The 14,320-nt window shown below is 35.9% G+C and overlaps 1 protein-coding gene and 1 non-coding gene across 2 annotated transcripts in view; one reads left to right on the top strand and one right to left on the bottom strand.

The window, feature by feature from the left end:
• The window catches only part of LOC145681989 (uncharacterized), a 194,689-nt gene that overhangs the window by 15,140 nt on the left and 165,229 nt on the right, over positions 1-14,320 (bottom strand). The window contains exon 10 of the mRNA XM_081753590.1: positions 392-550. Within this exon, the coding sequence (XP_081609716.1) occupies positions 392-550 (159 nt within the window). The remainder of the gene's footprint in view (positions 1-391; positions 551-14,320) is intronic.
• Positions 9,208-9,279, top strand: TRNAR-CCG (transfer RNA arginine (anticodon CCG)). The gene has a single exon. It is a non-coding gene; the product is annotated as a tRNA-Arg (tRNA).

Genomic DNA, 14,320 nt, shown 5'->3' on the forward strand with positions numbered 1-14,320 from the left:
TGAATTAAATATAATGTACAATTTATATAATATGCCAGACTAAATAACGAAGCCCGATATTTTGGGAATAGTAAATCAATAATCTTTTAAAATAACAGATTCATTCTTCGATAATTTCTTTTATGGCTTTCCCCAAATGTAACACGTATGGAACTTTTCTTATACTAACTTTTGAAGCATATTAAACAGTTATTCACCGCAACTTATATTATATGTAGAGTTAATGTGGTATGTTTCGGTTTAAGATTAATGGTATATTGCTATTATTATTAAAGGAGATGAAAGATAAGACATTAATATACTTGTATACCACTGGATATTAAATTGTAAAACGTATTAATACAGAGTTAACCAATGAAACTAAAAGTTTGATAGAAATAAAAATATTTACCAAAAGTAGAGGTAAATTCACATATAAATGGTTGCTTACTAGATCTACAATATAGATCGTTCAGTTTTCCTTCTAGCATAGATCCACAATTCTCGGTACCAATGTTATTTGGTTCTGTACGATACCACTCAAGAAATCCTGACTCATCCAAAGGGTCACCTGAAATTTAGATTCAAAATAAATCAATATGAAGTTGTTGAAACTTATTTTGCATGTTAACTCCAATTTTCTCATTTATGATGATTCAACCTTCAGGTATTATTATTTACTTAATCTCTGAGTTCAGTTTTTCACATTTTTCTATTCTGAGTTATTCCAACAGCACTGGTCGAATATGATTCATTGGCTCTTAAAGGCTAAGTGAAATTTGTTTAAAAATTTGTCGTCAAAATGACCTATCACGAAACCAGGTATGGGATATATTGATTTAATTATAACTAGAACATTTATTTTGTGAACGTTTAGTTGAAAGAACTTATAAACATATTATGGATAATACCTTGTTCTCGAATTACCTACTTCTTTCAGTATTCTCATTCCTCTAGTGTTCTTAAAACCTATCATATACTACTAGCATCGATTACCCGCTTTGCTGGGTTAACTTAAGAAAAAATAGTAATATGTTCCGTTAGTCAATCACTTTGTACTATTACTAAAGCGCTATTTGATATCGATCATCTTCGAATTTTATATATCCCCTGTGATCGGATATATATAGGAAGTGTGAGTGTTCATCTCAGCGACCCCGACAACTATGATTCGATTCTGATATTGGTCACTTTGATCATTTATATATATATACTCCCTCACCCTCACTTAAGTTGCGGGTCTGAGTTTGAATTTAAATGGTATCAGAAGTGTCACAGTTCATCTCAGCGACCCCGAAAACTATGGATTCGACACTAATATCGGTCATTTCCGATCATTTTTACATGTCTCTCCCCTTCCCCACCTTTAAGTTATAACGTCAAAGTGACGTGACAAAAAACATCTCAGGTTTAAACTTATCGAGATCCCTCCCCAAAGTTCTACCGTAAATGAGATATTATATAAACCACCTCAGGTCCGAACCTCATCTATGTTGAAAATTTCGTTAAGATCGATAGCGTAGTTTAAGCGTGATGAAGTCACAAAGACAGTTACTTTTATATCTATATCTATCTATCTATCTATCTATCTATCTATCTATCTATCTATCTATCTATCTATCTATCTATCTATCTATCTATCTATCTATCTATCTATCTATCTATCTATCTATCCTTCCCCCTCCCCTACGTTGCAACGTAAAAGTAAAATGACGAAAATATTACAGGCCTGAACCTTATCTATATTGAGAGTTTGATTGAGATCAGTCGAATGGTTCGAGTTATTAAGTTTTATTCATTTTCATATATTTCCCCTCCTTTCCTTCTCCACCTCTAAGATCTACCGTCAAAGTGAAATGAGATAAAACTTCCCAGGTTTGAACTTCATCAATGTTGAAAATTTGATTGAGATCGATCGGTTGATTCAAGAGTTATTAACTCACGAACGTAGTCACTTTTATTTTAGTATGTATCCCCTCCTTCCTCTGCCCACAGTTGCTCCGTAAAAGTGAAATGATAAAAAAAAAAAACATGCCTGAACCTCATCTATGTTGAAAATTTGATCGAGATTGGTCGTTTGGTACAAGAGTTATTAAGTTCCATTAATTTTTTATAATTTTCCTTCCTCCCCCTCCCCTAAGTACTACCATCAAAGTGAATAGCAAAAAGCACTCCCAGGTCAGTACTGCTTCTACGTCAAAAATTTGATTGAGATCGGTTGGGCAGTTCAAGAGATTAAGAGTCACATGCATAGTCACTTTCAATTTTATAATATAGATTACGTGAAGTTAGTTCATACTGAATTAGTTACTCTACAGCATTTACCCTGCCTCAATAACTCCACCTTGCCACGGTGGGGGGATTTGCGATCCCAAAAGGTATACCGGAGATAGTTTGGCTTTCAGAGGGTTTCCCATACCGGAGAGGTCTTTAAGGGTAGAAGCCAAACGAAGAGAAATATTATGGTAGTGAGCAGCAGCTCTACCATTACCACACTGAGGCTGAAGATGATTGACATCAGCAAGGCTCAGATGTGGACAAAAACAGACAGGGACAGGATGTCTTCTATGGCTGTTACCCAGCAAGGTAGAAGGCCTTGGGACACCACCACCTTTCTCAATCCCTAGAAAACAACATGGGCAGATCATGAAGATAATGGAAAGAAGAGGAAGCAGCATGTTTGGCCATCTTATTCGACACTCTGATTGGATCACCTTTCTGATAGAGGGAAAGGCAGAATTAAAAACCAGGAAGAGGAAGAAAAAGAACAGAATACCTAGGTGCAGTTACGAAGAGAAGATTTTAGAGTATAAAACAGCTCTCCCAAGGGAGAGAAAAGATTTAAAATTTCCATATCCCACCAACCTATGATTGAGGTGAACAAGAAGATAACATTTACCATTGCTTTGTTAAGTAATAATGCGCTTAACATATAAGTTTCCATTATTTTCCACGAGCATTAATGATCTGAATAAAACAAATGGGAATGTAATAGCAATATAATTTTACTGTTCCGTAAAACAATGAGAATCATAATACTCTTGATACTGTTGCCAATTGCAATACGCAGAATTATTTCAGTTGCATTTTCTTTTTGTGAAAAACTTCTTTTTGGTGATTTTACTTATTTTGTAACATCCTTTGAAAAATAATAAATACACTATTCTCACGAAACTAAACATACAAGTATAGGCCTGATAGTAAGATATTCCTTATTAGAGAAAATTGTGTAAAAAGAAAACATTTTTTTCTTGCACACACATTAAATTTAATTTGACCTTTCCATTGGGCACTTTAATTATAAGTAAATAATTCACATTAATATTTTTTCGACAAAATTAAAGATGCATTTGAGTGTCATCGGTATACCCTTAAATGTTTAGAACTCTTTCTATATCTTATTTATAGTTTCAAACGGTCGTAGGTTGTGAAATTATAAAAATTGTTTTCTTTAAAAAGAAATGGTAAATGGGCGTAATTAATACATTCACTCTCCAAATACATGTAAGTAAATGTGGTGTTAATATTTAACAGTATCACCAAATACACTAAGGGTTTAAAGCCTTCTTTGCACAAAGTTTTAAAACAACGTGTTACAATTGAATTGAACAGCAAGGTATAAACTTAAATAATGAATTTTAAATTGCTCTCCTGTAAAGTGATAAAACGTCGGACTTCGTGTAGGGCTTATAAGACCCGGACGTTCAATATTTCGTTCGCAAATGCTCTCCATGACTTCTATGCTTAACAAACTGGATCCAGTTTCCATTTCGTATTCCTATTGCTGCGAGATCTATCTTAATATTCTCCTCCCATCTGCTCCTAGGTCATCCTAATGATCGTTTTCAGGTTGGATTTCCAGTTAAAACTTTCTTCCACTCTGGTTATATGACCTATCCACCTGAGCGTCCTAGATTTGATAATCCTAACAATATTTGGCAAACGGTATAAATTATGTAGTTCCTTGTTATGAGGCTTCTGACATTCCCTATTCCCGTTTACTCGAATATTCGCCTCAGAAGTTTATTCTCAAATACTCAAATACTCCAATTACGAACAATGGAAATTGACAAGAAATGGACCGCTTGGATCCCAATGTTCTAATGATTTTATTCACTTCTTATGAGGCGAATATTCGAGATCTTAAATTTCAAATTTCTCTGTAGGAAAATTTCAATTTTGGACTTAGGTCGCCTGACGTTCAAGTGGTCTAAACGTATATACCATGTTGTTTTGTGTCTGCACATGGTAGTTGTGAACAGCATAAATCAAGTTGTTCGTTGAGTAGAAACCAATTCAGTTAATAATCAATGATATCATCTTTTCAAATAGTGCGAATTGCAAGTTAAAGTAGTTTCCTTCCTATTTTAGGAGGATTTAGGATTTAGATTTCTGGGCTTTCGGCATCTAAGACCATTTAGCCCGTCACTTTTTGAGGGATGACGTCCCTCGGCGAGCTCACTATCCGGTGAAAGGGAAAGAAGGAAGCGGCCTGAGACCTATAAGTTAGGTACGTAAGCCTTATAAGTAAGTCATCTTCTTTAGCCTTAAGAGCATAAACGTAAGGACGTCAAACTGAGAAAATTAATTTTATTTGCATGTATCTGTTGTTATTTTTTCACTATGAGATCAATGTTGAAACCGGAAATTGTATATTTTAACGACTTGCGGTTTGAATAGAGGAATAGAGATAAAGATGAATATGTCCTTATCATACGGAATGATACGCGGAATCACTCTGAATCAAGTGGTAAACACATTTGAAATGAAACAAATCTCAATACTTATATAAATTTTGTTTAATATAAAGTTTAGATAATCGCGGTAGACAAAAATGACTGCAGTAGTTTGTTTGACAATACATGTTTTACAGTTCATTAATTTAATAGCCTGTGCCTCCTTGATGCTCCTTTATGCTTTTTGGAGCTAGCACAGTTTAGGAATCATTAGTCTGTTGGATTTTTTTTAAAGTAAAATACAACAGCTTGAGATTTATGTTATAAGTCCGAAGCCTAAGCATCGATTGAAAAAAAACTAAATAAAAGTCGGCGCCTATGATGATAGCAATCTGTACGCCATTGAAAATAGACAGACACGAAGATAAATTTAGAAAACCAATAGGTGCTGCTGCCACCTGCAGACATTCTCGGTAACTATCAGTCGAAGCATCTGATGCAAAGCTAACAAGGAATTAACGTAAGATTAAAATGATGGAAGGATGATTGGAACTTTCGTCTTCCTTTCATACTGTAGTGTAACATAATACAAAGAAATTTGGTCAAGGGAGATAATTATTTATTTGGTATATTTAAAATAATTTGTACGATATTCATATTTTAAATTTGAAATTAAATTACGATTATTCACTGCCACTGCAGGACAGTCACATAGCATCGTAACAAACAAGGAAGCTCAAACACGTGCACAAGCATTTTTTACACTAAGATATAAGTCCCAATATATAGGACATTGTAGCTGTCTTCCTATAAATAACGACACTCGAAAACAATTCTTCAATCAAGCGAAAGACATCTCTATTGTCAGGTCATTGATACAGGAAGACAGGATTCGAGCATCGTCAAGTGTGAAAATTCTTGTTTAAACCATGATGGGAGAAACAACGTTACTCAGTACTACCTTTTCATTGGCTAATAACGATGCATTAGAGTTTTATAAGCCTGACTCATAATTTCGATTGCCTCCACCGGGTCATAGTAACTCTGTAGCTTAACTTCGTGGTATTTTAGAATACTAAGCGATCTCAGCACAAGGTTAGAACATTAGTTAAATACAATGTTCATTGCCTTATTTTCTTATATTTAGAGATCATTACATACATTTTCTTCACTATACGTTTAATTTTTATTTGAGTAATTCTTCTTGTAAGAGGAGAGAAGATGGTTAATAAGAAGAGAAAATAGGAGCATAACAGGAAAAGAAATTGAGCGTTTAAAAACGAACGATGAAAGCAAAAGAGTAAACGAAAGAATTGGTAGTAACCTAACTCAGTAAATGAAAGGAAAGTGAGTGCGTAACTCTGGTTAACTTTAAGTAAATTTGCGCGAGCTTCTCAGATAACGTTAAAATTATTTTGTGTGTCTTTTACACTTATGCGTCAATTAGCTAAATACCATGAAAATGTCTTACTCGTTGTAGAGCAAACAATTGTTATTTCTACTACAAAGTTCCAGTTATTATTACACAGAGTATATCCATCTCACAAGAACTTCTTCAGTAGCATATATTTCAACAAGTGATATGAACGTGCCAATAAATCAAAATATTTTGCTGAGTATGCAACATATTTTTTATTACAATATGTAAATCATGATATATAATTTAGGTATTTAGTTTTAGACTCGTATTTCGTATTTACATCTAAAGCATCAGCAGGTGTGATTTTGTTCTATGTCTATTAAATGTAGTACAATAGTGCCGAGTTTTGCAAGTTCTACTGGGAGCACTAACGTTAACGTTGTGATTAGTTTATCTGTATATATATATACATGAGTATGCACGGGTTTGCTCATGTTTATGATTGGATACGTACTTAATAATATGATAGCTAAGATGTCCTGAGTGCTCCATGATTCATAATATATACATAGAATCCTATACTGTATGTTCAGAAATTCGGCGACTAACCTTAGGAAGGTAATTCAAACCAAATGAAAGAGAAAAGTTCAGATAAAAATCTTTCAAAAAAGTATATTCTTGTTTTCGATCCTTCTACTTTGTAAGGTAAACACTCCAGTCATGGACACGGATAAATTCGCTCCCAGTAATAGACTTAAATGTGAAAAATAAGACATTCAGGAACGCAGGGAAGTTTGCATTGTGTTATAAATTATCTACGTGATATACTGGTTCCAATTAAGATCGTTAGGCTGTCGTCTGCTAGATCTACGGACGCTGCTGTTTTGGTAAATTCGTGGAGTCGATTTCACGCGCTTGCTTTCACATTGTGTTAAGAAGTTGAATAAGGTAAGAAATCACGTGGCAGCTCTCCTATAGTAAAGCTATGAACAAATTGCAAAGTGTGTGCTTTCCTACACACTAATTTTGGTAGAGGAAAGGCATAAGCGTGGCTAAAATGTATATTTATAAATTGAACCGTCAATATTGGGGGTGTCCATGACTGGCAAGATGAAGGTGCTATTTGCCAATATTGGACACCCTCTGTCCATTACTGGTAGAATTGAAAAATGCCTGAATAACACAAATGTCCACTGCAAACATACCGTGAAAGCTATATGAACAAACTGGCTCAAAGAAACTGATAGTTTGTAGCGTTTACCAGTAATGGATAGTGGGTGTATATTACGGGTTAGCTTAGGAACTTTAGTCCAACTATGGACACTTTCCGCACATTCCAGTTCGTATATACGAGGTGATTCAAATAACTACAACAACACTTGGGAGGTGATTCTAGAGGTTACAAGGGGACAAAATGTAACTGGCGTAGTTTCCCATGGGACCTCGTTCCGTTGGTAGGGTCCTTTAAAGTGTCCAAATGTGAATGATATGTTTGGGTTGTCGGCAATTTTGGCTGAACGTAAGACAATGAAAGGGTATGGGATATTGGCAAGAAGTTGTATAAAACCTATTCTTAAAATAACGTTCTGGTTGGAACTCAGAAACAGACGGCCAAATTAGATATCACAGTTTCGAATTGAGCCATTTATTTACATGAATGAGTTTCAACGGACATATATCGGGATATTATTTTACTAATAGGTCCTATACAACTTCTTGCAAATATCCCACACCATTTTCGTTCCTAATGTTTAGCCACAGTTGCCGAAAAAGCGAAAATAAAAAGTGAAATCCTGAAGGGGCACTACTAACGGGCCGTTGGCGTGGGTCAATGAAAACTTGGCGTGGGTCAATGAAAACTTGACCAACGACCCACTGACCCACCACCCACCGTGACCCACGACCCACTGACCCACCACCCACCATGACACACTCTGACCCACGACCCACCATGACCACTACCCACCGTGACCCACTCTGACCCACCACCCACCATGACACACTCTGACCCACCACCTTCGGTGACCCACTCTGACCCACTGTGACCCACCACCCACCATGAACCACTCTCATCCAATTTGACCTACTCTGACTCACCAAAATCCATCGTCATCAACTCTGAACACGATCCACGGCCTCTTCTGAACTGACTAAAGAGTTTACACTTGTAATAAAAAAAGACTGTGAAATTGTCACTAATCGAAGTTTGAATTTCTAGTCAATCGCTCAAGCACCACTCTGTTACAATAACGGTGGATCAGACCTTTACGATATAAAATGGTAAAGTGTTTGTCAGTGAGGAAATTGAAACAGTTCGAGGTGGGGGGAAATTAGTGTGTGCCTAAAATATACTTGTACTAAGAGAGTATTTTTGCAAGTGTTAATTTCTGAACGCATTCCACAAGAAACTTCTATTCGCAGGAAAATACCCCTGTACAATATAGAAAAGGTTATGGTTTCTCAGTTCACAGTATTTTTCTCACAAAAGACTTGCAAAATCAGTTGTTCATAGGGTATAAAGGTGCTCGGGTACCCTGTGTGAGAGCATTTCCATAAAGTATGCTCATAATTGGAATTTGTGTAACCACTAAAACACCACGTTAAATTTGTTACAAATATGCATAATTGCAATTATTATGAATATTTATTCAAAGTAGTTTACCTAAAGCAAAGAAGAAGCTTACTAAAAATTAGGTACAAAGTTGAATAACACAAATAAGCCATTAGTAATACAAGTATATATTATCCGTAACTCGTAATTTTCCACCTTAAAATAAATCTGAAATCGGATTTATTTCCTGTTGGTAACTTTTTGGCGGTAAATCATCCTCAGTGGAATGATGTCCATCCTTCAGCCAAGAAATAACTAGCTCGTCTACTTTGAGTATGTCTAGCGGTGGGCCATTAACATTGATGAGTAACAAGTAAATGTTTGAGCACTTAGTCTATTTCTAATATCAGTCATCTGTGAATTCATAAGGGGAAATCCCCGTTCGCACTCTGTCATGGAAATTGATAATACTTCTACCCGATTTCTGCAACTTCTCATCGACAATCTACTTGTTAGCCTTAGGTCTGATAACGATTTTTCTTGGTCAGGTTTGAAATACTCAGCAAGAAGTATCATCTCTCTACCACCATACAACATCTTTTCCATATCGACCATGACAGTTGGCAATGTAGATGTTTGGGGGCGCGGTGGCTCAGTGGTAGAGCGTTCACCTCCGGTGCTTGGGGTCCCTGGTTCGATCCCAGGTCGCGCCGTGTGGACTTTGTGGTGGACAAACATCGTGCTCGTGGGTTTTCTCGGGGTTTTCCCGTTTCCTCCCACTTTCTTCATTCCACCATTTCCCTCATTTCTCATTATCACCGTCTCCTTTAGCCTAACCGGCATAACCGTGGGACGTTAAACTTAAAGATTTCATTTCATTTTTCAATGTAGATGTATGACCCATGTAAAACAGAAACTTCATCTACCACGCCCTTGACAGGGAATCTTGTGAATAAATTATCAATTAAAGCCTGATAAACTGATTATTTCTTATTTGTTTATAAATTTAATTTTTGTAACTACACATGAAGGTTTCATGCCATTACCAAGTTCCCTCCCCCGTCTAGAAAGCGAAAGGGAACGAGGTTCCTGGAAAGTGTTCAGAGGTGAATGGGAATTTCCCTCCTTCTTCAACTTCAATTACTACACTGCTGTTTGCCATGTGCTGTTTACGATGAATTTCAATTAAATTATCACAGTATAATTATTTCCTTTTTGAATTATCAATACTTTTCAGTGGAAAAAAGTATGAAATTTTCATGTTCCAAATCAAAGTAAGTAGACCAACGTAAAGGGAAACAAGTATAAAATTTTCCATACAATTATGCGTACAATCCAAACTTCAAATTTCCGTGTAATTAAGCTTACAGTACAAATTTTATGCCTATTTTTCTAACAACTTTATGGGTTGATTGCTCTGTACTGTAAGTGCTCCATATAATAAACATAAGCTTCAGTAATTATTACAGCAGAAAGCAATGGATATATGAAGCCAAGCACTGTATTTTTTGTTTCTGATTTTTTTTCTTAAATAACATTGATCGTTTTCGATCATTTTTACAAACCAACTCACTACCAACTTTCCATACATAGATAAAGCCCTTCCCTCCCATAAAGAAGAATTTTAAAAATGCTAGGACACATTCTGTTTATTTTTAATAAAGAGTTAATACACTGAATTTCAGCTCCGTAAGTTTAACGGCTTGCGAGATACTCATTTATTTTTTCGCAAAAATTCGGATACTCACTACCTCCTTAGGATATTATGCATTATAATAAAAGCAATTTAACATCTCAATTTCGATTAAGGCCTAACTATATACCAAAACTAATTTCATTTGACTTTGCAATTTGACCCTGATGATCAGGCACACATAGTTACATTCAATTTTTTATATAATAATTTATATATTACAGTGATTCAAAAATGTATTTTTCCAGTAGTTAGCTCTTAAAACTCACAGGTCTCGAACGCCAAGTTGTAGTGTAAGTCCTATTGCTATTATTACTATTAAAAATATCAATATCCAAAAGTGCCTGAAGTTCTTTTTTCACTTGGTTAGATATACTCACCTCAGGTAAGTAGACAGAAACAAGTGGAAAAGGAAGGGAAATGAAGGTCTTGAAAATAAAACGGAGACAAATTTACCAGTCTTCAGAAGATACTGTCTACAATGCAGTGAGCAGAGCGGGTCGGTAGATCATACTGAGTCGGTGGGTCGCAGTTGGTGGTGGGTCGCAGTGGGTCACGGTGGGTGGTAGGTAGCAGTGGGTCATGGTGGGTGGTGGGTCGCAGTGGGTCATAGTGGGTGGTGGTCACAGTGGGTCACATGCTGTTGACCCACGACCCACTGACCCACTCAGAAAACTTGACCCACTTGGCCCAGTGACCCACTCCATCTCTGCTAACGGCACGAGGCATTAATGGAAAACAGGTCAAATAAATGTTTGTCTCATGTCGAATACATGGAATTCCAAGGAGTGACTTCAGAACAGTTGTAACAATTATTGAGTCTCAAATTTCACGAGAAAACTCGTACTATTTCAACGTTGTTTGGAGGACTTGTAGCCATGGATTGAACCCAACGAGGGTACTATCTGTTTTATCTTTGGAAGGAATTAAAAGTCCTAAAGCTTCAACGAGTCAGCGCAAACCAAAGATGTATCTCATATGAATAATGTTGCTCAACTTGTCCAAGGAATTCCTGCACCTTCCCATGGCACTATTTTGCCAAATAAAACGCAAACAGATTCAGATGAATCTTTCAAAGAGTTGGGCACTAGTCAGACAATAAATCCCGCAGCATATGACGCGTCGAATAGTTCTTTCCTATTCTCTGAAACAATGACCATGACTGTTCAACATTCTTCTGCATTTACAGAAACAGCCAGAAATTCTGACGTCTGTACGGCAGCTTCCTTGAAGACGGAATTTCACACAGGGAACGCCTTATCAGAAACTACAGCAACCAACAATTTAGAACCAACAACAGTTGCTTTCTCATCATTTACATCCAACAATTCAGTGTGGGTGATCCCAATGTTCCAGCTCCTTTAAAAAGCTCTCTCTTTTGGCCCGAGGACAAACCAAAGTTGCCTAAAAGAAAGAAGGAACGAATTCCTGCAGTTGTTACATATTAACAATACCGACTGTATAGTGAATCAAAACTTAAACAAAAAGCCAGATTTTAGCAGCAGAAGTTACAGAGAAAACGTGTGATGGAGTTAAAGAGAGAAGAAAAGCGACGTGCAGAACAAATAAAAATGGAATTTAAAAAGCTTAACTCCAAGCAGAGGCAAAAAACAATTCTTAAAGAACTTTACTTTTGCATTTGTATCGGAAAATGATATCGGTATCCTCACTGGGGCAGTTCCCGGCGGGATGAGGGGTACATGTTCCCTCCTATCTTAGAACTGGGGGGACTGCCCCCACAATAATCCAATATGAAATGTGTTTTTTGGGGGAAAATGTGATGATTTGTGTCCGATTGCCACAAAGGAAGGTGAGATGAAATTGATTTCCCCCAAGAATAAGTCTCAAATCTGCCCGACTCCCAATGTTGAAATGTTGAAAACAATTCTGCTCCCTGTTGTTATATATTCCTCAGACACTTTTAGCATCGATAGAAAAAAAAAAGTTAAAGGTCTTAGTTGTCTTTCCAACGTTGAACGCGCCCCTGGGTACCTTTCAGAATTGCCTTTTGCTTTATTGTTTATTTTTTTAAATAATAAAATGGTATTTATTTTCACCAGTTGTTCCCAAACACATGAAATTTCTTAATAACATTGGGATCTTTTCATTTTGTTTTTTCACAAGTAATGGTTTTGCTTACTGGTTACGTATTAAATTACACCCCAGTAGGTTAGACTTCATAATTTGCTGATTTCTCTTGTATGTTCATCACTGGGTGTAAGTGCTGCATCCACTTTTTCAAATGTCCATCCTGGTTACAAAAATAGGGTTTTAAGAACAATTCAAATAGTACATTCTACTCGTTTTCCATGGCGGTAATGACTACGATTTAATAGACGCAAATGTAAACTATGCCTACCATTACGAAACAACAATATTACTACAATTCTGTTCTATCTACAATATACTTTGTCAAAAGTGCTCTTAATAGTGTGCATGACTGTTGTGTTTTCCTTAACTATTTTAATTATTGTATGTTTTGCGATCAACTACGATTTGTCAGCAATAATAAAATATCGTTTGGACAAATGGTGACTGTTTCTCTGTACGAAACCTTTGGAAAGCAAGAATATCTTAACGGATTGTCACAGTCTGTTATTTTGAACGATTATCGAAAATAACCTAACCACCATACTAAACATGGGTGAGCATTGTGTTTTAAGATATAATAGTAACAGTAATACGAATGTTGATTAGTAAATTAAACCCCATCATATTAAAAACTTCTGATGTGCACTGAAAAATAAAAATCTAAGGGACGTATGCATATTTATGTCTCGTTCTATTTAGGAGACACATACAGGATACTTGATAATTTGCGTTGCAGAGTTCTTCCACAGAGTTGAACAAGCTCGTAACTTCCCCCTTGAGCAAAGGGAATGGTTCGTTAGCTTCGAAGAACCCTTGCTACAACGTAGTAGTCCGTTTAAAGATGGACGAGCTAGATGATTTTAAAGATGTTATTGAATTCTTTTGTTTGTCGAACAAACTGATGAAAAGTATGTAGAAGACATATAACGTCGAGAATGCTTTGCTTCCACTACTACACCGATAGGGTACAAGATCTGAAATAAAGTTCTTATGTATACTGCCGTTTTAGATCACAAAATAATAATAATAATAATAATAATAATAATAATAATAATAATAATAATAATAATAATAATAATAATAATAATAAAGAATTTCTCTGAAATATTATCATAATTATCTACTTTTTTGATAGAGCATGTCCTTATACCGTACTTGACATAAGTAAAGTTAAATGATGCCACCAGAAATAAAATAATTCAGGCCTATTCCGGAAGAAGGGCACATAGACCGTTTCCGTGAATGGAGAAAATGAGCCTTAAAGATTTTATCAGAGCATATAACAATAACATATGCTCTGATAAAATCTTTAAGGCTAATTTTCTCCATTCACGGAAACGGTCTATGTGCCCTTCTTCCGGAATAGGCCTCAATTGTTCAAAAAATCACTGATTATATCGTAATGTTTTCTGGTTTCTTATTTTCTTGAGTACTGTACATCTATTAAGTACAAAATTTATAATATGTATGCAAGCATACTTAATTATATAGCATGAAGAGACAAGTACGAAAATGACGTACGAAACTTTGCAAGGTGCGCACAAGTTCTTTTATTGTTTATTTATTTTTATTCCAATTCAACTAAGCTCGGGTGCAATCTTAAGAGTAGGCGGGATACTGATAGTAGGTTTATCCTGTCCTAAGTGGCCCCTGCAAGTAGCTTTGCGTCACAATCGCATATGAATGAGTCACGGTGTATAAAAGCATTTCTATGATCACAGATCACATGCGTACTTAAAATGAGAAGCAAAGGTCCCAGTATTTGGAAGATTTCCAAGTGAAATATCAAACCACAATAAAAGAATAGTGCAGAATAGTTAATCCACTCATTTAGCATAGCTGAAAGATAATACTAAAGAATTCACACAGCAAATATGAACACTATGTATACACGACTCCAAAAGTGCAATACCACCTGCAATTCTCCTTTCCCTGCAATAGTAGATAACCCGAAAGCTTGGTTGAAAATT

The sequence above is a fragment of the Thermobia domestica genome, chromosome 3, assembly GCF_964235325.1.
Source record: "Thermobia domestica chromosome 3, izTheDome1.hap1.1, whole genome shotgun sequence".
NCBI classification, from domain to species: Eukaryota; Metazoa; Arthropoda; class Insecta; order Zygentoma; family Lepismatidae; genus Thermobia; species Thermobia domestica.